The sequence below is a fragment of the Brassica napus genome, chromosome A7 (assembly GCF_020379485.1).
Source record: "Brassica napus cultivar Da-Ae chromosome A7, Da-Ae, whole genome shotgun sequence".
Taxonomy (NCBI): Eukaryota; Viridiplantae; Streptophyta; class Magnoliopsida; order Brassicales; family Brassicaceae; genus Brassica; species Brassica napus.
Genome location: NC_063440.1, coordinates 16,071,164 through 16,094,531, shown reverse-complemented (window position 1 = coordinate 16,094,531; position 23,368 = coordinate 16,071,164). Strand labels below are relative to the sequence as shown.

The 23,368-nt window shown below is 34.8% G+C and overlaps 6 protein-coding genes across 7 annotated transcripts; 1 reads left to right on the top strand and 5 right to left on the bottom strand.

The window, feature by feature from the left end:
* Nucleotides 1–4,411: 4,411 nt before the first annotated feature.
* LOC125576567 (ATP-dependent DNA helicase PIF2-like) lies at nucleotides 4,412–5,536 on the bottom strand. Its single transcript, XM_048736943.1, has one exon. It carries the CDS (start codon nucleotides 5,534–5,536, stop codon nucleotides 4,412–4,414), a length of 1,125 nt encoding a protein of 374 aa, XP_048592900.1.
* Nucleotides 5,537–5,600: 64 nt separating this feature from the next.
* LOC106431909 lies at nucleotides 5,601–10,254 on the bottom strand. The gene is made up of 9 exons (XM_048735543.1): nucleotides 9,975–10,254; nucleotides 9,267–9,542; nucleotides 9,009–9,122; nucleotides 8,678–8,890; nucleotides 8,371–8,571; nucleotides 8,133–8,274; nucleotides 7,113–8,038; nucleotides 6,372–6,999; nucleotides 5,601–6,288 (listed from the first exon to the last, which is right to left on the bottom strand). The coding sequence occupies exons 1-9, from the start codon at nucleotides 10,252–10,254 to the stop codon at nucleotides 5,601–5,603; spliced, it is 3,468 nt and encodes a 1,155-aa protein (XP_048591500.1).
* Nucleotides 10,255–11,556: 1,302 nt separating this feature from the next.
* Nucleotides 11,557–12,815, bottom strand: LOC125576152. The gene is made up of 6 exons (XM_048735542.1): nucleotides 12,696–12,815; nucleotides 12,423–12,616; nucleotides 12,212–12,335; nucleotides 11,946–12,125; nucleotides 11,822–11,875; nucleotides 11,557–11,733 (listed from the first exon to the last, which is right to left on the bottom strand). The coding sequence occupies exons 1-6, from the start codon at nucleotides 12,813–12,815 to the stop codon at nucleotides 11,557–11,559; spliced, it is 849 nt and encodes a 282-aa protein (XP_048591499.1).
* LOC106431928 lies at nucleotides 11,768–20,420 on the bottom strand. 2 transcript variants are annotated; one of them, XM_048736942.1, is made up of 8 exons: nucleotides 16,155–16,572; nucleotides 15,889–16,068; nucleotides 15,765–15,818; nucleotides 13,578–15,676; nucleotides 13,393–13,489; nucleotides 13,132–13,256; nucleotides 12,212–13,029; nucleotides 11,768–12,125 (listed from the first exon to the last, which is right to left on the bottom strand). In XM_048736942.1, exons 4-7 carry the CDS (start codon nucleotides 13,837–13,839, stop codon nucleotides 12,941–12,943), a joined length of 573 nt encoding a protein of 190 aa, XP_048592899.1. In that variant the 5' UTR covers nucleotides 13,840–15,676; nucleotides 15,765–15,818; nucleotides 15,889–16,068; nucleotides 16,155–16,572; the 3' UTR covers nucleotides 11,768–12,125; nucleotides 12,212–12,940. The 2 variants fall into 2 exon arrangements, with proteins under 2 accessions (XP_048592899.1, XP_048592898.1); XM_048736941.1 differs by lacking the exons at nucleotides 11,768–12,125; nucleotides 12,212–13,029; nucleotides 13,132–13,256; nucleotides 13,393–13,489 and adding exons at nucleotides 16,888–16,972; nucleotides 17,075–17,199; nucleotides 17,314–17,410; nucleotides 17,499–20,420 and having other exon boundaries at nucleotides 13,924–15,676; nucleotides 16,155–16,774.
* LOC125576151 lies at nucleotides 15,500–16,568 on the bottom strand. Its single transcript, XM_048735541.1, has 5 exons — nucleotides 16,366–16,568; nucleotides 16,155–16,278; nucleotides 15,889–16,068; nucleotides 15,765–15,818; nucleotides 15,500–15,676 (listed from the first exon to the last, which is right to left on the bottom strand). The coding sequence occupies exons 1-5, from the start codon at nucleotides 16,566–16,568 to the stop codon at nucleotides 15,500–15,502; spliced, it is 738 nt and encodes a 245-aa protein (XP_048591498.1).
* Nucleotides 20,421–20,540: 120 nt separating the features above from the next.
* On the top strand, nucleotides 20,541–22,951 carry LOC106352694 (glycerol-3-phosphate dehydrogenase [NAD(+)] 1, chloroplastic). Its single transcript, XM_013792327.3, has 10 exons — nucleotides 20,541–20,989; nucleotides 21,057–21,133; nucleotides 21,218–21,290; nucleotides 21,361–21,578; nucleotides 21,662–21,769; nucleotides 21,841–21,942; nucleotides 22,010–22,130; nucleotides 22,206–22,260; nucleotides 22,356–22,404; nucleotides 22,497–22,951. Exons 1-10 carry the CDS (start codon nucleotides 20,746–20,748, stop codon nucleotides 22,641–22,643), a joined length of 1,194 nt encoding a protein of 397 aa, XP_013647781.2. The 5' UTR covers nucleotides 20,541–20,745; the 3' UTR covers nucleotides 22,644–22,951.
* The last annotated feature ends 417 nt before the right edge of the window (nucleotides 22,952–23,368 follow it).

Below are 23,368 nucleotides of genomic sequence, written 5' to 3'. Positions count from 1 at the left end.
TACACACACAAATCATTTATCTTGGATATGCTCTCTTATTTCATTCTAAAAACTCAAAATTTTGGATTTTAATATTATATTTTTATTAAAGTTACTCAAGTTTGATGATTCTTGGTCAATAATGAGTGGGTATCTTTTACTAAAAAAACTAGGATTGGACCCGCGCCCTGCGCGGGGTGAGGTTGGTATTAAAATGATCTATAAAAATAATCAAGGAAAATTATAAAACTGTATTTTGAATGGTTTGTATTATTTAAATTGAACAATATAAAACGTAAAAGCATATATTTTATAGAAATGAAATAAAGTAGACTTTATGTAGTAGACATTAATTCTTAAAATTGTTTGTTTATATTTGGTGGATTTTGATGTATAGAATAATTTAATGTTGTTGGGCCTTATTGTATAGTTGTCTAAAATCAAAAAGAAAAATTAGAATTCTTTAAAAAAAATTCAAGTTGCGTAATAAAGGGTATCCAAGAAAATAACACGCTGTCTAATTTTTAATTTTTCACAATATTTAACGAATAAATAGAAACCAGCGGGTAAACACATCAATATTTCGGGGCTTTAAAAAAGATTTATATTGGGCTTTTGTGACAAAATTATAAGCCCAATTGTTACTGAATTAAAAATTGCAATTTTGTAATATTTTTTTGCTTAATTACCAACGCAAAAAATAAATGGACAGAGAAATAGGCGGTGACGATGGCGAAAGGAGAAGGCGGGGTGGAAGGGGGTTAGGGTTTGGTACCTCATGAATTGCAATTGGCAGTAGATCGTCCGGTAAATTTCATATCGTTTATATCCCGTTGTATAATTAGTTTTTCAGATTCTTCAATGACATTGTCGTTCTGTTCATTGAAACATCTAATAATTTTTTTTTTTTTGGCTTCTATATAAACCGAAGGCGGAGGTCAAATCGAAGTATCACCATCTTGCAAAACTCTGATCCGTGAAGCTGGATTGATTGAAGGTTACAATCCCAACTGTTGGAATTATTCAGGTTCTAGCATGGATAATGTTTAATTTTTTTCAAATTGCTTTATCTATCTCTCTATTTAGAAAGTAATATCATATCTCCAATGATTTACCCAGTTTTGATATGTGTCCACTTGCAATGATTTTACATCCAGTCCATGGCAGTTTACATAAGAATAGTTAGAGTCATTGAATCGTTAAATTTCTCAGCTGTTAGCAGTTTGGATCGTTTTTTTGTGATTAATATATTAAATCAGGGAAAAATATATTATAAATTCACGTTTAAAATTAAAAGATAACATAAGTAGAAACACCAAATATGAAAGCAAAAACCATAATTCAAAGCAACAAAACATAATTAAACGACAGCATTAAATCTTAGATCGTAACCAGCTCAGCTCATAAATGATTCTTTTCTTCAGTAGGCATAGTATGGAATCCTGTAAAAAAATATAGAAAAAAGTGAGCATAAATATAATGTCTATTGAACAATCAAAAATTATTACCTCATTCTGAAAGTCTGGATCTCTGGAACATCATCAGGCTCAAATAAAATTCTCGAAAATCCATCCATCGTTTTTATGTGCTGTAATCCACCTGATCATGATCCAAAAAGTAAACCTCAGCCTAAACGAATATCAAAATCAAAAAATACAGGTTTGCGCGAATTAGAACTGAAAGTTACCAACACCCCAAACAATTTCCCAAAACTGTAACACACATAGGACGACAGGGGCATTGGTTGAGTTCCAGTAGTTATCTAAAAACAGAGCAACTTCTCCATATGCTACACAGATAATGTGTTCATACCTGTCATTTAGAGTAAAGTTACACCATTTTTGTTCAAACTTAAAACAGTGACCATAAGTCTAGAAAGATGAGATAAAGGAAACAGACTCCATATTGACTAAAGAGAAGTGGAGGCTATGGTTCCCTATCTCAGCTTCTTCAATATCCCCTACTGCTACCATTGCTCCATACAGATCTGGGAGATGAGATAATAAATGGTAAACGTTAAAACGGACAGCAAGCATAAGTAATCCAAAGTAACAGTCAGCATGGTAATTTAAAATAGAATAAAATCTAAGTTCATAAAACGTACCAATAGAGAATTTTGGGTGAGCTAAGCCACGTTGTATGTTTTCGAAAGTTTGAAAACGATAATAGTGGCAAAAGGAGAGTGGTGGAATCTTGAAAATGATGGAAGAGTCACTGAGGTTAATTTGGTGTCGGTTCCTTGTCACCCTTGTCACACCAAATGCATACGCAACTTCGAAGTTTTGTAACTCATACCAACCACCTTCCTGCATAGGGATTTCAAAAGAGTCATCCAAATCTTTTGTAAACGTGGCTTGGATGATTGAACCCTGTATTAAGATATTAAACCTATTAGTAATGAATTACTCGACGTAATAAGAGGAAAAAATAGTAATATGTATAGAACTCACTTGCTCATCTCCTAATATAAGTTGATATGTCTTTCTCGTTGTACCAACAACTGTGCTGCCCTTAATGAGTAACTTCACACAAACTGATTTCAAACGTTTCGAATGACTCAACTGAGATAAAACTGTATGAGTCTCCATGGAAACAGAATAATAAAAACAATGACCAAATTTTGCGATGATGTGGAGTGGTTTGACTCCATACTATATATAATCTTTTGAACCGAATATTTCATTTCTATAGTCAACGTAATTAGTTCAAGACAGGGATATGGATGGGATACACGATATATTCATACCCTTATTTAGCAACTCTAATCAATACTAATCGTACTATGTTTATTAAGTAAGGTAATATATAGTATATTCTTGCTTTAAAATTGAAACAATCAAAATTTATTGTTTACTTATATGAATTCATTAGAATAAAATCCGGACAGAAATGATATACAGATTGATTTGGTTTTATGTTTATAAACAATCATTTAATGGTCAACTATGTAGAATCCGAAGCCCAAATAGTGGTTCGGATGAATTGTAATTGCTGTGAAATCCCCTTATTAGTTTAGTTTTCAAGGCCTTTAAGCAAAGATTAGAATCAATTATTTTATGTACTTTAATCATATAACCTCATCCTTACTTGAATCTCGCATTAAATAACTGCAGGCTTCGAGAAAGATTGGCTTTATGAACTCAAACTAAAGGGATGAAGCTGTGAGGTACGTCTATACTTAAAGAAGGCCGTATAATATATAAGCACACAGCCCTTGTAAAACAGTTCTTTAACAGTAAGGGTCTTTGCAATGAAGTCAAATAGTAAGGGGAGAAGACATATCTGAATACTTTAAAGAAACTGCTGCCTGGGAGTGACATCTCCACAAAATACCAATAAGGTCAGTTCTTAAGAATTAAGTAGAACAACAGGATGTTTTTAGGTATATTATAGAAACTGTTTGATAGACTGGTTAGGCTTGGAACAGTAGACATGCTATGGTAGTTCTTCTTAATGATTTCATGCTCATAGCCCTGCAAAATGGTGAAAATATAATATTTCGTTAAGTGTTGTACAGATTTACAAACAGGTGTTTATACCTTTTGACAAATGTTCGTTTCATATAAACTATAGTGATGAATACAATAGCTTTCGTTAGACATAAAATAAGGTCTCTGCTTTCAGTATAGTAAAACTGAATAAGTAAGTACCTTATTTCATCACTGGCTCCTGTGTAGACTCACACAATACGATCTGAGTATCTTAACCACCTTCATTAAATAAGAAAACAAATTACAAAAACCAGTAATTTACTATAAACAAAGTTAAAACCAATAGTCTAGAGGAACAAACCATCAATGACGCTCCTTAGTGAACTTGTTAGATAACAAATTCTGGAAAATTTCCTTGTATACAACATTCATTGTTGACTCCTCAGGTTTTCCATCACTGTCAGTAATAAGAATCTTCAAACCTTTTCTTGATTTTACTCGCGAGACTGCCACATATAGTTGTCCATGTGAAAAAACTGGTCTAGGTAGAAATAAACCAACTCTTTCTAGCGATTGGCCCTGGCTCTTGTTAATGGTCATAGCAAAAGCAACTTTCAATGGAAATTGCCTACGCCTCATCTTGAAAGGAAGCCTAGTATCTGTTGGTGTAAGCAACACGCGATGCAAGAATACTTTCTGACCAACTTTAGTTCCTGTTATGACTTTTGCTTGGACAATATGATTACCCAAATGAGTTATCTGCAGCCTTGTCCCATTGCATAAACCTTCATTAGGTTCGAGATTTCTTAGTATCATTACCGGAGTCCCAACCTTCAGCCGAAGTGCATGAGAAGGTAATCCAGATGACTTGATACTATTTAGAAATTCAGGAGAGAATATCGAATCATCTCTGGAATTAAAATCAGACGGATCAATACTATCAGAGCTTAGATAAATCCTTTCCTCCCCTACATTGATAAACAAAAGCTTGGTAGCTGAATTTAAATTAAAACAACTAAGTATACATAGATAGTGGAAAATTCATAGATGGGAATGTGTATACCTGTAAGACGATCTAACATATAGTTGTTGACTACATCAACATTTTCGTTTGTAGGACACAAAATAGCTCTTTCTTGGAAAAATGTAGGATCTTTAGAATCTATGAAGGTTTCACCATACACCTCTGAAACAATAGACTTGATCGGATCTTTGGACTTCGTAATCAACAGATCTTTTGGAATTTCAATAATGCATTCTCCATTATTAGGCTCATTAATCTTTCCATCTCCTAAATCTAGAATCCATTTAGAAAATTCCATGATATCCTCTGCTTCACGCACGTCTGTTTCTGAGAAAAGCCTCATGTTTTTGGTCAGCTCTAGCACTTTACAATGCTTCCATAAATAAGAAGAGTTCATTGTAGCCATAACAATATCAGCTCTGTTCCCCTTAGGAATAACTGGAAGAATTTGTCGAAAATCTCCTCCAAAAACAACAACTTTTCCACCAAAAGGTCTTTCGTCTGTGGTCTTCATAATATCACATAAAGTACGATCAAGAGCTTCAAAACAATGTTTGCTCATCATAGGTGCTTCATCCCAAATAATTAGCGACGCTTTAGCTATTACTTCAGCCTTATCACTCCCTGGTTCAATATTGCACGTAGAGAACTCGTCTGGGTTAATGGGAATGCCAAACCTTGAGTGAGCTGTTCTTCCACCAGGGAGTAACAAAGAAGCTATGCCGCTAGATGCAACATTCAGTACAATATCACCAGTTGATCGGATCGCAGCTGATAGAATATTCCATAAAAATGTTTTCCCTGTACCACCAAAACCATAAACAAAGAAGACTCCACCTTTCTTACTCTCTACAGCACCAATTATCTGCTCATACACTGACCTTTGCTCATCTGTCAACTTACCCATCCAGTCATTGTGATTAGCTCGCAATTCGTCTCGGTCATAGTTCAACTCATCTTGCAATAGCTGATTATCTTGAAAAGTGTGCTCAGTAACAACCGGTTTTGGCATTGTTTCAAAATTTGCCAGGGAACTATTCTTACGGCGCAAAAGATTATCTATCAAAATCAATGTCGCATTCAGCACTTCTTCATCACTCATAACCAGTCCTGTTTCATATAAGTGTAAACTAATACATTACTGACATAGTTAATTAACGAACAATTCAAACCTCAAAAACATAAAGCAAAAATATACCTGGGTTTCGACGCTTTTTCCTTTCAAGATAAAGCACATCCTCCGAGAGTATATCAAATGTAGAATCCCAGACCAATTTAGGAAAAGACAAACTCCCAGATACCAACATATTGGCATATAGATTACGAACAAATGCACCAGATGCCCAAAATGCACATTCCTTAAGACCTTCAATATATTCCTTATCATCATCTAGGAGACCAAGTTCATAACAGGCTTCCTCGAAACTCGGTTGAACAATCCCTTTGACAGTCTTAATGTCGTCATAGCAACGCGGACCCTTAACCTTGTTAAGCAAGACTCGTAAATAATATCGTTGTCCGGATAAAGGCGAAACCGATTCCAGTCTACCAATAGCAAAACCTCTTTTTCTAGGATTCCAGACTTTCAGCTTTGCATCGTAAACGAATCTAGTAGGAAGTTCTGGGTACGTTATCTCTCTTGCTTCAGGGTAGATTTCACAACAGTCGAACCAAGCAAGGAACATTGTCTTAGATAAGTGCACTCGACCCAACACACTCTCCACTGTGTCACCGTCTTTGTAAATAACAGGTTGCTCTCCTTCTAGATGAAAGGTTAGCTTCTCCACTGGTGTGGATCTATATTGAGTTGGGAAACCAAAAATTCTCCAAGTTGATTCACAGGCCGATATATATCTGCATAACATATAACATACATAAAATGAAATTCAGTATAATATATTAAGCTCGATTTTAAAACTATAGCAGGAAAAGCATACCTTGCATCGAAATATTTTTTAATCTCATCAACTTCTGGTTCTACAGCAATTGCCCCAGTAATGTCCACTCCATTTGGTGGAGCTGGTATTTGATTTGTTTCTGCTCCTGAAGTCTCAAAGTTCTTTTTTGCAGTAACAGTACCAGTGACACGGTCTTGGCCTTTGTTTATATACTTAAATAAGTACTTAATTGAACGTGACTGGTTGCACCATTCAACATTGATGTGTGCATTATATCCAAGCAGTAGCTTTTTATTATAGGGGACAACAAAACGGTTATCACATTGAATCCCTTTCTTCTCAATGAAGTTACCATTGTCTCGCCTTTGGTATACAGGATAACCTTGTGCATCAACTGTAGTTTTCTCAACATGCCTTCTAGGGAAAAACTTAGAACATTTCCCATCCTTCATACATGGAGAACCTCTATTAACAACCCCACAAGGGCCATGAATCATCATGTCCTTCACCACTTCATACAACTTGGGTTCTTCAAACCTATCTGGAATTTCCGCCGATATGATACGATCAATGTCTTCAGCATTAGGCAATTTATGTTGTGAGTCCATAAACAACAAAATATGAGCATGTGGAAGACCTCTTTTCTGAAACTCAACCGTATAAATGGCTGCAAACAGTAATTGACAACATGTGCATTAGTGAGATTAAAAAAAGATTACATATAAGAAACATATGAGTTTTGTCAATTTTAATTAGACATGTAAAATAGGTCAGACATACCTGAAACTGTTTTACCGAGTATATGTTTCTTGGTTAGATCCTCCATCAACTTATCGAGCTTAATTTTGAATAGCCTACAACATAGCTCAGGTCTGTCCTCGGCTCTTAAGTTGAATTTATGTAAATACCTTGAAAGCTCCGGCCATTTTGGATTACAAGTGAATGTAATAAATAGATCCGGATATCCAAAGTATTTGCATATAGACATTGCATCCAAGTACATTTGATGCATATACCTTGGTCCGCCAGTGAAGGATGAGGGGATGATAATACGGTTGCCTTCAATAGAAACAGTAGAATTCCCATTATTCGCAGCATCCACGAATTTACTAAACTTCACAGTCCTCAGATTTGACTGGTTCTTGCGAATGTACCGGAGACGATGAGCTTCAATCATTGTGTAAGCATCCACCAAGAATTGTTGTAGTAAACGTCTAGAGAGAAGTAGGACCTGAGAACCAGTGTTACGAACTTGAATTCGATAGGAAAAATACTCCCTCATACTGATATTCGGTTTCTTCTTTTGGTTGATGCCTGTAAAACCATTTTTGATGCCCAACCGGAATCCATCTTCTCCATATGGAAAAAGCAGAGGATATTGTAATGGGAGGTAGCATGGATGCAGCTCGTTGATCCTCTTTAATTTACCATTATTCTTTTCCAGAATGATATCTCTCTTGTCCATGTTTTCCTGAAAATCTCCAACTACCAGAGCCGCAACTTCAGATGAAGTTGGTAGATTGTAAACACGACCATCTTTAAGTCGAGTGTTAATCAAGACTAATGATAACTCTTCTGAGGCGTCTTCGTCATTAAATCTGTCTTTAACATTCCTGAAGGTTTTCACATGCACATTAGATATCCTTAACATCTCCATTATACCCTCAACCAATTCCTCTCGAATTTTATTTTTTCCTGAATTCCCACTGCCATCATAAGAAGTATTTTTCCATAAGGTTAATAAAAACTGAAGAGTGATATATATTGATGTTTCTATATAACACAACTAAAAATAAATACCTTAATGCAGAGAGACGGTTCTGGACTTCATTCTCAGTATCATGAATATAAAGCTGGGAAAACTTCGCAGGGTCCATTCCTTTAGGCTTCACGCTGCCAATCATATGATAATTCTCTCCATGAAGTTTAAACACTCTAGGACCTTGACCCTCATTCACAGAGTTATCAATCTTACCACCCAGAGATGTAAAAGAAAACATCATATTTATGGGTCGTATATTATCACGAAAATGCTTACTGATACTGTCATCCTTGGTTAGAAGATCCATAAGATATGATGGTGGTTCCTTAAGAGTAGGTAGCTTGATTTTCCCTCTCAAACAACACATGGTGAAAACCGGAATTTTAGGATTCCTCGACTTACTAACTCTCTCATTGTACCAAAATAAAGCTCCACATTTAGGACATTCATATGTCATATCTCCATCATCCTTGTAGTCTGAAAATTTTCCCAAGAGAAAAACTTGTCAAATTTGAATTGTATTGTTACCAAATAGTTTTAATACAACATGTCTACGGATTTCTCCACGGCTGACTCAACTTACCTTCCTCTTTTTTATTAATAACTGCGGTCAAGGGTTGCTGTTTTTGACATTGGTTTTGTAAACCACCAAATATCTTTGTTAAGGACTCATACACCAGTGTAGTGTATTGATAACGTCTTAATGATTCAGTTCGATCATCTACATCATCTTCAGAGTCAGATTGAAACACAGCACCTTCATTGCTTGAACAATCCCAAATATCATCACCACTTTCTGTCATTTGGCAATTATTGGTCATGGGAAAAGTCAAATAAGGCTAGAAATTTTTACCTTTATTATTTCTTTTTTATAAAAATACTTCAATAGTAAACAACTTGGTTTGACATGTTACCTGAGGAATCGGAATCTATCGGCTCATCAGTATTTTCTGCTACTGGCACGTAAATACCTGAATGATTGACCTCCCCTTCATTGAAGTTCGAATCACTCGTATCATCACCACAATCTGAAGCCAAATTATAGCCATAAAATGTATATCACCAAGTATTAAACGTGTTTTGTTCCTTTGAAATTGTAAATCACTTTGAGCTGTATGTAGTACTTCTATATAAACTAAACCGATATTTGATATATTTACAAAACCGTTTACCTGAAGAATCCGAGTCTATCGAGATGGGCATATCAGGCGCACCTGGAATCATCTTCTTTTTAGTATGACCATGAGTAGTAGAAGAGGTAATGCCTGATACCGTTGACATAGGAGTAGACCTAGATCGTGGAGCAACTTTCTTTGGTGTTTGTTGCGAGCCAAAGTTAATTTTAGCATTGCTTTGGCCAGGAGTCTGACTTCTATCACACTGGTTAGGAAACTTCTTCCTTATCCTATAAGGTGTTGACTCAGGTGTTGAATCCTTTCCAATTGCCACTTCCAAATTCATAATTATATAAGTGTTAGTATTGTAATTTTCCATAGACAGTGAAAACTCGAGTATAACGTAAATAACCTTGGCTTTGTTGTGTTGGGTTGAAAACAGAACTGGATGCTGTTCCTATGATTTGACATCCTGATTGGTTGGAAACTCTTTGAAACATCATTGAATTTTCATCTGTATTATATAAGTGTTAGTATTGAATCTAATATAGACATTGAAAACTCAAGTAGTTTGTAAACTACCTTGGGTTTGTTGTGTGTGGGAACTTTCTCCGCTGAGCTTAGGACACTTGTTTCTCATACGAAATGATGTCTTCGGGACTGAACTCAATCGAATGTCAACTTGCATAGAACAATAGGACAATAAGCAGGCATGGACAATTAGCAAAATAAGAAGAGTTTCAAACTCTTGCATTTTAAAGTTACCTTGGCTTGGTTTTCCCGTATTGATACCAATACGTTTCGGTTCTATACCTATTGGTTTGACAAAAACTTGAACGGTTGAATCTGATTGCCCCACCATAGGATTAACAGTAGTAGTGTCATCTGCGAATGGAAATTTACGCTTTTGTTGCAATCGTAATCTCCTTTCAGTTCTGGCGTTTTTGGCGTCGTTAGCCACGACATTTGTAATGTCAGCTAAAATAGCACCCTGAGTATTACAGACCGGAATCACTGTGTTTACATTCATCTTGCTCTCTTCCATACCGTTTAAGAAGATGAATGTTGATCAAAATAAGTTAGACATGTAAATAGGATTTTAACCATGATAACAGATTAGTTTGTATTAAAAGTAAGATAGAGAACCTTGTCTCTGCTTTTTTGATACTTGACGTTCATCTGTACTGTGTTCTCTTTTTCTTGGGGGTCGACTGTTCTTATTCATCTCAAATGTTCTTAGGTGAAATGCTGCATTACAGTTCTATGGACTTCTTCCACATATTTAGTTTTGTTCATCAATTTCGATAGCCTCCTTTATTACATACAATTTATTTACTAATTATGCGCACTCTAGTACAGATTTGGGAAAAAAATCACATAGAATATTTGATTGCTTTGAATCCTTATTTCACTCTGATGGACACATTAAATGTCTTTGAGTGTAAGACTAATTCTTCTAAATTATCCGCAGTTCTCTACCTTATGAGTTTAATATAGCTGATAAGGTAATATGAGTTTAACATAATTCATTGTTCCTTCCAGATGACATTAATCCCTTGCTAATTAAATGAACTCAAAGGTAATATGATTTTAACATAATGAATTTTCACCAAATATTATAACTGTATTGCAAAAAAATCGTACACAATTGTAATAAATAAAACTTAATCATGTGCTTGATATTAAAAATGTCAGGAAGACTATATAGTCCATGGAACGTTCCAACTGATTATATGAGAGAACAGATAACTCATTGTTCATATCTCGCGAAAAGGTAAGACACAGAACATTTATCTAAAATTTTATTTACAGTTTATAACTTTAAATTCACAGTTTGTAATAAGGGTATAATATCCTAGAAGGTTGAACAATCTACTAAATTTTTAAAAAATACACTTAGCATGAATTCACCATCCTTGATTTGTATTAGAAACTATGTTAGTAATAAAGTAGGAGAATCTAGACTTCTGACAAAATATATATAAATTATACACGGATCCAGGTTTGCAAGGTAACAAAAAGAACCACCTTTTCTCAACTCTTAAAGCAACCGAGTTTATGCTGTGTTATTTGAAACTTTAAGTTTGATCAAAATCAAACTACTCACGGAAGGAATATTAGTTGCATATGTAGAAAAACATAAAAAGAGGTTGAAACATAATTAAAATGAGAGTAGAGGGTACATATATTAAATAAAGGTAGACAACACGCAAGCTGGGAAAAAAATCCCAGTTACTAAAAATGAAACAAAGTGAAGCAAAACAGAAAACCCAAAAAAAATCTGAAAAACATGCAAGTTCTTGAAGAAAACAAAACCTCTACTCTCTTAAAATTCAAATAAACCGCTTTAGCCACTTTTATCTTTCTTCTCCTTCTTGATCTTCACTGGACAATTAGTGCGCGTAACAGAAGTCTGGTCAAATGTTTCATCCAGATTGATAACCGGTGCCCCAATTCTTTTAGCTGGAGTTAGACTCGTTGAGTCAGACTGCTGAGATGAACAGCCACGCAAAATCATCGAACCCTAATATTACGAAATTACAACCATATATATTAGATATCAATTACTTTAACTTTCAAAAATATTCACTGATTCTGATGATATAAATTACCTCTGGTGCATCAGAAACAATACTGTTATCAATAGCTTTGAAAGTTTCACTTCCCTGTCATTCATGACTTTTCTATTTAGTAAATCATCAATTATAAAATGAATTGATATTGAACATTACTAACCGTTGGGGATTGAGTCAGGTCAAACTGAGAAATCATATCAGTGTTAGTGATAATCTTCAACACCTTGTAAGTTTCATGCTTGTACAGATAGTTTTCCCGCTCGATCTGTATCTTGAAGAGAAAGGTTTTACCAACCAAATTGTTGATAGCAGCCGGCAAAAGATACGGTTCTTGAACCTCCTACACCAAAAAAGAAAAGACAATTCATATACTTATAATTAAAATCTAGGTTTTACTATAACTGTTTTAAGAGATTATATAATAACCTCATCGGTTATGGGTCCAGTCAGCTCAATGCAAGGCTGATGTAAGAGCTGAAGTGCTAGGTTATCAAACAGTAGGAACTTAGTGTCACTTGTATGATCGAGTACAACCACATGCAACTTATACCTGGAACATAAAAGTTTAACTTACTTAAAACTAAAGTAATTCAAATAAATAAATCAAGTATAATATTCAAAATTTCATATTAGTAACCTAGGAATAAGTCGGGGGTCGTGCTGATTGCATTTCACACAAAAGTAATTGTGCTTGAACACATCGAGTCCATCATCCTCAGACTCGCTGGGCACTGTGAGCACTTTCTTTGAACAAACCTTGCAGCTCAGATAGAACCACCCCATGTCTGAATCAATCCCGGCAATAGTGCACATAACAACGCACTTCTCCACCTGATACATAAACGATATGATTTCATAAACGGTGGTTTTCTAAAGTGTAAAGATATCCAATATCTAAAAAAATGCGTACCTGTCTTGAAGCCTTCACATCAGCAATGCTTTTCCGTGGGGTATGGATAAAGAAATCATCCTTGTCAGAAACACCATTAGTTAATGCAAGAGGCTTAGGGTCAACAATGGCCAAGGCCATATCATCCTTAGGTAACCTACATCATTATATAAACATTTCACTCCTCTTTCCATATTGATAGTACAAACTCTATGATTTTCGATTTTAGACGAACATGATGGGAATCTGGATTTGCAAATTTATACTTACAATTCAATAAACGCCTGAACCTCCTCCAAATTAGGATTCAAAGCAACATCGGAAACATTGTATGCATTCGAGATGGAACGTTCATCTAAAGAATGAAACCAAAGTCACCAGTAATTATAGTTACTTAACTTAATAATGAAGAGATGATATAAATAAAATATGATATTGTACAAAGGTTTTGATTTACCTTTCCAGACTTTTATTTTGCCGAAACGCAACACTACGATGATCTTATGTTCACCTCTTAGCTGGATAGCATCATTGACATCTGTCGCAAATTTACCCCATAGCACCATCGGCAGACGATCATCACTGCAAAAATATTTAAACAGATCTTTAAGCTTCTACCCAAAATTCCTCAACGTCCTAGCCAACAAATATTTGAAAATAAATTGAACCCTTTTCACGCAAAAGACAACAAAACAATGGACAAATTAAAATGTCTTACTCCTGGTTCCTTAATTCCAGTGACAGCTTCTGGGTATCTTTTCCATTCACAGAAACAACTTCCACATGGGAAACCTCAACAATCTGTCCGATAACATCTGCAATAAGGGAAAAGTACAAAATCAGAGTTTAAACCAAAAAGTCATCTAGCAAATACAAACGTAATCACTGATATGTAAGACTCACCAACCAAGTAGTCCGTGTTCTGACTACCATCCTTAATAGACTCAAACTTGACCGGGTCTAAACCAGTCAAGTTTGAAGGCAAAGCATCACACATTCTTAGTCGAGTCGTCGGGAGGAACACAATTCGGTAAGGGTGCTTTGTGGGGCGATAAGATCCAGCAGCCATTGTGACGATGAAATTCACCATCAACTTCGATTCACCTTGACTGATTAAGGTCACGAACTGGCTGACCAATTCTTTCTTCACAGTAGCATGGATCATATCGCCCTGCAAGATAAATTAGCAACATAAGAAGAGTTTCAAAATGATCAAATATATATGTTGTCAACAGCGTGCTTACTTTTGAATCAGCTAACACCATTTCCATTGTTTCTCCCAGAACACAAGTATATTGCTTCCAAAGACGAATCACCTTAACACGAATTTTCCACATCGACTTGAACGGCTTCAAATCGCTAACAAAGTCCAAACCTGCCATTAGAATCGATAGTCACAGAAAATTAGAGCTTAAGAATTAGAGAGAACACGATATCGTTGAAGCAATCCCATCTTCCATATTTATATAAGTTTCATTTTTTTCCGCATAAATGCGATATTACACAAAATATATGCTTGATAAAACTAATAGGAAATTTTCAAGTTAAAATATATTGAAATGTTTTGTTTATGGAAGTTAATAGATACCACAGAAGACTATTTAAGGTTATTATTAAACTTGCAAATCAAGGATTCCGGTAGTGATTTCCTTGACTGTGAAAATAATATTATTCACGGCAATCATCACTAATTACATAAATTCAAAATTATGCGTGATTGCAATCCAGTATTTCCATATACAATATGATATAGATCAAAATAAATACCTTAATTCACGTTTGAGATCACCATATTACAAAAACAGCACTCATTTGTATCCTAAATCTTATTCGGTTGATATTAATTGAAAGATCATAATCTTCCAATTTACGATTTTGAATTGATGAGATGAAGTAAATATTATACATTTTGATATATGGAAATAATGATTTTAAATTCCGGTAATACTTATTTTATTCAAGTATTTTGGACTGACTAATAAAATTATTTTGAAATCAAATATCATTTTGTTTGTACCTGTAATTAAAAAGGATCATAATAACATCACCAAAAACAAAAAAGAGCTTTCTCCAATTTTACATGTGATATTTAGAATCATAATTGTGAAAAACATCTCTACCCTTTAACAGTTCATATATTTGTTAACGATTCCATTTAAAATGTCAGTTCGGTGTATAAAGTCCATAGAACGTTCCAAATTATTATTTGGAAGAACGTAGCACTCATTGTTCATATCTCGCGAAAGGGTAAGACACAGAACATTTATTTAAAATTTTATTTACAGTTTATAACTTTAAATTAATAGTTACACGATTTGGTATAATATCCTAGTAGGTTGAACAATCTACGTCAACCTACTAAATTTTAAAAAAATACCCTTAGCATGAATTCACCATCCTTGATTTATATTAGAAACTATGTTAGTAATAAATAAGGAGAATCTAGACTTCTGACAAAATATATAGAAATTATACACGAATCCAAGTTTGCAAGGTAACAAAATTTAATTTTCTCAACTCTTAAAGCAACCGAGTTTATGCTGTGTTATTTGAAACTTTAAGTTTGATCAAAATCAAACTACTCACGGAAGGAATATTAGTTGCATATATAGAAAAACATAAAAAGAGGTTGAAACATAATTAAAATGAGAGTAGAGGGTACATATATTAAATAAAGGTAGACAACACGCAAGCTGGGAAAAAATCCCAGTTACTAAAAATGAAACAAAGTGAAGCAAAACAGAAAACCCAAAAAAAATCTGAAAAACATGCAAGTTCTTGAAGAAAATAAAACCTCTACTCTCTTAAAATTCAAATAAACCGCTTTAGCCACTTTTATCTTTCTTCTCCTTCTTGATCTTCACTGGACAATTAGTGCGCGTAACAGAAGTCTGGTCAAATGTTTCATCCAGATTGATAACCGGTGCCCCAATTCTTTTAGCTGGAGTTAGACTCGTTGAGTCAGACTGCTGAGATGAACAGCCACGCAACATCATCGAACCCTAATATTACGAAATTACAACCATATATATTAGATATCAAAACCTTTAACTTTCAAAAATATTCACTGATTCTGATGATATAAATTACCTCTGGTGCATCAGAAACAATACTGTTATCAATAGCTTTGAAAGTTTCACTTCCCTGTCATTCATGACTTTTCTATTTAGTAAATCATCAATTATAAAATGAATTGATATTGAACATTACTAACCGTTGGGGATTGAGTCAGGTCAAACTGAGAAATCATATCAGTGTTAGTGATAATCTTCAACACCTTGTAAGTTTCATGCTTGTACAGATAGTTTTCCCGCTCGATCTGTATCTTGAAGAGAAAGGTTTTACCAACCAAATTGTTGATAGCAGCCGGCAAAAGATACGGTTCTTGAACCTCCTACACCAAAAAAGAAAAGACAATTCATATACTTATAAGAAAAATCTAGGTTTTACTATAACTGTTTTAAGAGATTATATAATAACCTCATCGGTTATGGGTCCAGTCAGCTCAATGCAAGGCTGATGTAAGAGCTGAAGTGCTAGGTTATCAAACAGTAGGAACTTAGTGTCACTTGTATGATCGAGTACAACCACATGCAACTTATACCTGGAACATAAAAGTTTAACTTACTTAAAACTAAAGTAATTCAAATAAATAAATCAAGTATAATATTCAAAATTTCATATTAGTAACCTAGGAATAAGTCGGGGGTCGTGCTGATTGCATTTCACACAAAAGTAATTGTGCTTGAACAAATCGAGTCCATCATCCTCAGACTCGCTGGGCACTGTGAGCACTTTCTTTGAACACACCTTGCAGCTCAGATAGAACCACCCCATGTCTGAATCAATCCCGGCAATAGTGCACATAACAACGCACTTCTCCACCTGATACATAAACGATATGATATCATAAACGGTGGTTTTCTAAAGTGTAAAGATATCCAAGATCTAAAAAAATGCATACCTGTCTTGAAGCCTTCACATCAGCAATGCTTTTCCGTGGAGTATGGATAAAGAAATCATCCTTGTCAGAAACACCATTAGTTAATGCAAGAGGCTTAGGGTCAACAATGGCCAAGGCCATATCATCCTTAGGTAACCTACATCATTATATAAACATTTCACTCCTCTTTCCATATTGATAGTACAAACTCTATGATTTTCGATTTTAGACGAACATGATGGGAATCTGGATTTGCAAATTTATACTTACAATTCAATAAACGTCTGAACCTCCTCCAAATTAGGATTCAAAGCAACATCGGAAACATTGTATGCATTCGAGATGGAACGTTCATCTAAAGAATGAAACCAAAGTCACCAGTAATTATAGTTACTTAACTTAATAATGAAGAGATGATATAAATAAAATATGATATTGTACAAAGGTTTTGATTTACCTTTCCAGACTTTTATTTTGCCGAAACGCAACACTACGATGATCTTATGTTCACCTCTTAGCTGGATAGCATCATTGACATCTGTCGCAAATTTACCCCATAGCACCATCGGCAGACGATCATCACTGCAAAAATATTTAAACAGATCTTTAAGCTTCTAGACAACAAAAATTTGAAAATAAATTGAACCCTTTTCATGCAAAAGACAACAAAACAATGGACAAATTATAATGTCTTACTCCTGGTTCCTTAATTCCAGTGACAGCTTCTGGGTATCTTTTCCATTCACAGAAACAACTTCCACATGGGAAACCTCAACAATCTGTCCGATAACATCTGCAATAAGGGAAAAATACAAAATCAAAGTTTAAACCAAAAAGTCATCTAGCAAATACAAACGTAATCACTGATATGTAAGACTCACCAACCAAGTAGTCCGTGTTCTGACTACCATCCTTAATAGACTCAAACTTGACCGGGTCTAAACCAGTCAAGTTTGAAGGCAAAGCATCACACATTCTTAGTCGAGTCGTCGGGAGGAACACAATTCGGTAAGGGTGCTTTGTGGGGCGATAAGATCCAGCAGCCATTGTGACGATGAAATTCACCATCAACTTCGATTCACCTTGACTGATTAAGGTCACGAACTGGCTGACCAATTCTTTCTTCACAGTAGCATGGATCATATCGCCCTGCAAGATAAATTAGCAACATAAGAAGAGTTTCAAAATGATCAAATATATATGTTGTCAACAGCGTGCTTACTTTTGAATCAGCTAACACCATTTCCATTGTTTCTCCCAGAGCACAAGTATATTGCTTCCAAAGACGAATCACCTTAACACGAATTTTCCACATCGACTTGAACGGCTTCAAATCGCTAACAAAGTCCAAACCTGCCATTAGAATCGATAGTCACAGAAAATTAGAGCTTAAGAAATAGAGAGAACACGATATCGTTGAAGCAATACCATCTTCCATATTTATAATAGTTTCATTTATTTCCGCATAAATGCGATATTACCCAAAATATATTCTTGATCAAACTAATTGGCAATTTGTCAGTTAAAATATATTGTAATGTTTTGTTTTTGGAAATTAATAGATACCACAGAAGACTATTTTAGGTTATTATTAAACTTGAAAATCAAGGATTCCGTTTGTGATTTTCTATTATTGAAAATAATATTATTCACGGCAATCAGCACTTATTACATAAATTCAAAATTATGCGTGATTGCAATCCAGTATTTCCATATACAATATGATATTGACCAAAATAAATACCTTAATTCACGTTTGAGATCACCATATTACAAAAACAGCACTCATTTGTATCCTAAATCTTATTCGTTTTATACTATTTGAAAGATCATAATCTTCCCATTTACGATTTTGAATTGATGAGATGAAGTAAATATTATACATGAACATTTGACAAAATTATGATTTAACATTTTTGGAGTTTTATTTTACTCAAAAAATAAAGACTGGCCACGGAAAACATGTTAAAATTAAAACATTTTTTTGTAACTTTGCATTTATGATCATAATAACATTTGAATATTAAAAAAAAAGGTTTCTCCAATTTTACAAAGACTATTTAGAATACAATAAAACTCCAAAAAATTTCCAGCAAATTGAACTGGTCATATATTTGTTTATGATTCTATCTTAATAAACGTATTTAACTTTTTGTGTTTTAAATCCTTGGAAATGATCATAGAAACTGATGAGCATGAAACAGAGGATATCAAACGGACATAGTTTGATTAAGCACAATGGTGATAGTAGATGATATGTGTGATAGAGTTCAACTTGGTCAGCGATTATTCCAAATTAATATAGAAGAACATTATCAACTAATGTTATATGAATTATACACAGCATTGACTAAATGAGCTTAATAGTCGAGAGATGCATATATCAAATGTCTGTCCAATGGCAATAATAGTAAATTGCTAGGGTGAGTGTGGCTGTTTTCCAAAGGGGTCTGAGAAGCTCTATCTGTCTGACACGTCGCCATAATGGCAAGCCTGTAAATATATTACCATTTCGAGGTTACTCTGTTTTTTTGCTTCCTTTTTAATAATAAGGGGATTTGGGTACTTAAAGAAGCTAAATACGACCTCTCACTAGATTTATGTATTATATATGAATTTTTCACATCGAAGACTTCTCATCAAACAAAAAAATCGAGTAAGTTTCCCAAAAATCTATGTTAAAACGAGGTTAATTTTGTTTTTGACCAAAATTTTGCAGATATTCCACTTTTCATAGTAAACTTGCAAAGAAGTCTCCTCCCAGATGAGAAGACGTTTATAAGGTGTCACAAAAAATCAGCTCATATCAGTTTTGTAATTGACAAAAGAATAATAAAATATTTTCTAAACGTTTTATCTTATAAAATCAAATATGGACAATTGCATAACTAATCTATGTAGATTTCTTACAACATTTCGGAGACTTCGTGTGACGTAATAAGACAAAAAGTTAGAATTTTGCAAACTTTTGATCTAATTTTATTACCAGAGAAGACTTTTAAAGAAGTTTACTCTAGTAAAATCAAAAATTTATCTAAATACAAAACTAACCCAATAATATATACAAAACAAGACTTCTCAAAAAGTCTGCTAATAGAGCATATTTCTTGAGAATTCTTCATTCTTGAACTTGTAATTGCAGAAATAACGCAAAATGAGATTTCTAAAGAAGTTTGTTGTGAGTAAACTTCTCAAGGAATCTTCTACGTTAATTTTAAGAAACTTATGTTTTCTCCAAATTTAAAACTAATTTTGAAAATTTCTTATTTGTTCATGTGTATCAATTTCAGACCTCCTAAATGAACTTTATAACTTTATCATATATAATGATGAAGTTAGCAATATACTTATTTATTTATGTATTTAACTAATGAGAGCAAACTTCTCAAAGAAGTCTGATCTAGTAAAGTTTTTGAAGATGATGTTTTGTGTTTTAGTGTCATTTTTGTAGATTGGTTCTATTACAAAAGTTTACTATATAATGCTGATGCAGAAGAATTTTGTTAAAATGTGTTTAAACTTATGTATATTGTGTTTGAAATTATATGATATTAGAAGTGTAAATGTTTGAACTTTGTTATATTGAACTTGTATCAAGCATTATTTTTTATAAATTTATGAATAATATGTTTCAAAAAAAAATTATGAATAATAAGTCTAATTTGTTATCATCATTATCATCAAAAGTACACAAAATTGATAAAAGAACAAGAGCTTAATTTACGCACCTATGCGGAATTGGTTTTTACATTTTTATAAATTATTTAAAAATATTTTAAAATATATAGATATTTATCTAGGTTTTTTAGATTCGTACGAACCTATCCGGACCCAATAGAATCTGACTTGGATCCCGTAGAAAAATTAATTTATTCTTCAAATTAAAAATCATGAGTACAATTTTTCAAATTATCCCAAAAAAATATGCTCCTTATGGAAATTAATAAAAAGAGAAAAAAAGAAAAAAAAAAGGAGAGGAAGAAGATGGAACATAGAGCAGATCGCCACAGATCCAACCATTCAATTCCAAAAGATGGCGGCTTATAGCATTGAAGCAGGCATAACAGTTACTACACGTACCCCTCCTTCTCCCTGTAACGTGTCCTCTCAAATCGCTTCCTATCTTCCATGCGAATCCGTTCCTCATTCTTCTCTATCTTCCTCCTTTCCTCATCCTCCTCTTCTCCTTCTCCTTCTCCTTCTCCTTCCTCCTCCTTCTTCTCCTCCTCTCGTTTCTCCTCTCTCTCCGCTATGTCTCCAGGCGCTAACGGTGATTTCAAATCCAGGGTTACGGTCGTGGGCAGTGGCAACTGGGGAAGCGTTGCTGCTAAGCTCATCGCTTCCAATGCCCTCAAGCTTCCTTCTTTCCATGGTATTGTCTCATTCTTTGACAAAGTTTGCATTTTTACATGTTTTGATTGAAACCCAATACGTTTCAGATGAAGTTAGGATGTGGGTGTTTGAGGAAGTTCTCCCAAATGGTGAGAAGCTCACTGATGTAATCAACAAAACCAATGTAAGCAAAAAAGGAATGATCTTGTTCTTGTTCTTGTTCTGTTCTTGGGTGGTTATGTAACTATTTTCTTGGTTTCTTGATTAGGAAAATGTGAAGTATCTCCCTGGGATTAAGTTAGGAAGAAATGTTGTTGCAGATCCTGACCTTGAAAATGCAGGTCTGTGATAATGAGATTTTACCCCTTTAACATGATGAACATTCTTTGATGGGGTTTCAATGATATTTAGTGAAGGAAGCAAACATGTTGGTTTTTGTTACGCCGCATCAGTTCATGGGTGGTATATGCAAGAAGCTTAAGGGAAAGGTAACGGGAGAGGTTGAGGCTATATCTCTCGTTAAAGGGATGGAAGTCAAGAAGGAAGGTCCCTGCATGATCTCTAGTCTCATCTCCAAGGAACTTGGTATCAACTCTTGTGTTCTTATGGGCGCAAACATCGCCAACGAGGTTGTTGGACATTGAGTTTTTTATCATCTTTTACATGGTCCAATACATTCTGGTTTGTGACTAATATTGTGATGATAATACAGATTGCTGTGGAGAAGTTTAGCGAAGCAACGGTTGGATATAGAGAGAGTAGAGAAATAGCTGACACTTGGGTTCAGTTGTTTAGCACTCCCTACTTTATGGTCACACCGGTATGAAACTTTCATTATTTTCCTAGTGTCTGTCATTCTCGCTTGTTGAATGCCGGTAAGTCTTGTGTTAGGTTCATGATGTTGAAGGAGTAGAGTTGTGTGGGACGTTGAAGAATGTAGTGGCTATTGCAGCGGGGTTCGTTGATGGTTTGGAAATGGGTAATAACACAAAGGTAAACTTCAAATCAAGTTTTTAGTGTCTCCTCCTTTTAAGGGACTTAAAGAGTTTCCTCTATCTAGGCTGCAATCATGAGGATTGGTTTAAGAGAGATGAGAGCACTCTCGAAGCTTCTGTTTCCATCTGTTAAAGACAGTACTTTCTTTGAGAGCTGCGGTGTAGCAGATGTCATAACAACTTGCTGTAAGGACTGCGAGTTATCTTTTTGCTCTCTTTTGTCCATTGTAAAAGTGATTGTTGCTCTTTTGACTATTACAGTAGGAGGAAGAAACCGAAGAGTTGCAGAAGCATTTGCCCAAAGTGGAGGAAAAAGGTTTAAACCTTTTGTTAATCAAATCGTCCTCCTCCGGTTCAGTTGAACTGCTTGTAGTTAGTGTTTTGATGGTTTTTGTGGTGTAAACAACACAGGTCTTTTGATGAGCTTGAAGCAGAGATGCTACAAGGGCAAAAGCTACAGGTAAACACCATATATTCTAAAGAAGAAGCTTTACTCTTTTGTTTAATCCTAAATATGGAAGCGGTTTCTCTTTGTTTGATTGCTTATTGAAGGGTGTTTCCACGGCAAGAGAGGTCTACGAGGTCTTGAACCACTGTGGATGGCTGGAGATGTTTCCACTGTTTTCAACGGTTCACCAAATCTGCACAGGTCGTCTTAAACCTGAAGCCATTGTTCATTACCGTGACCACAAAGCCTGATCTCTCATGATGTTCCCATTCATCTGCAAAGAATGTTTCTGTGTTGATGTAGAAGTTTAACGTTTATGTTTCTTTGAGAATGTTTACTGGTGAGTTGGACCTTCTAGCTGGTTTAGAGGGTCCGGTTTATTCAGTTCAAATTTAATTTGCTTGGATCGAACACAGTCATGTGTTCAATGTTGTAATCTTTTTTTTTGAAAGAATTTTAAATTTTATTCACTTCAAAAAACCTTTGTACAACCTAATGCTATTTTTGTACAAAAAGAGACCCCTATGGAATTGTTTTTAAGAAGAAAATTAGAAGATTATCTACTTCCAAACCATATCTCCATGGCCTTCTCATATTTGTTTCTCCCTTTCTTCCTCAAAGAAGAGATTCTATTGCGAACTGACTTATCCAGAAATAGTAGCAGACGAGCTACAGACTGTGGAGACTCTCCAACTCTGCGTTTATTCCTCTCGAACCAGAGTGCATACACTGTTGCTTGGAAACAATAGCGTAGGAGAAAGGTAGATATATAATCCCGCGATCCGATCACCAGTCTTTGCAACAGATTAGACCACTGAACAGAAGAGACTGCGCCATCCAGTCCCCTTATCGTTCCTCTCCAGACCTCGGCAGAGAAGGAGCACTCGAAAAATAAGTGATCACGAGTCTCTGTGGCAGCACTACAAAGCCAACAAGTAGATGTTGCTTGAGGATTCCACCTGAGCAGCCTGTCACC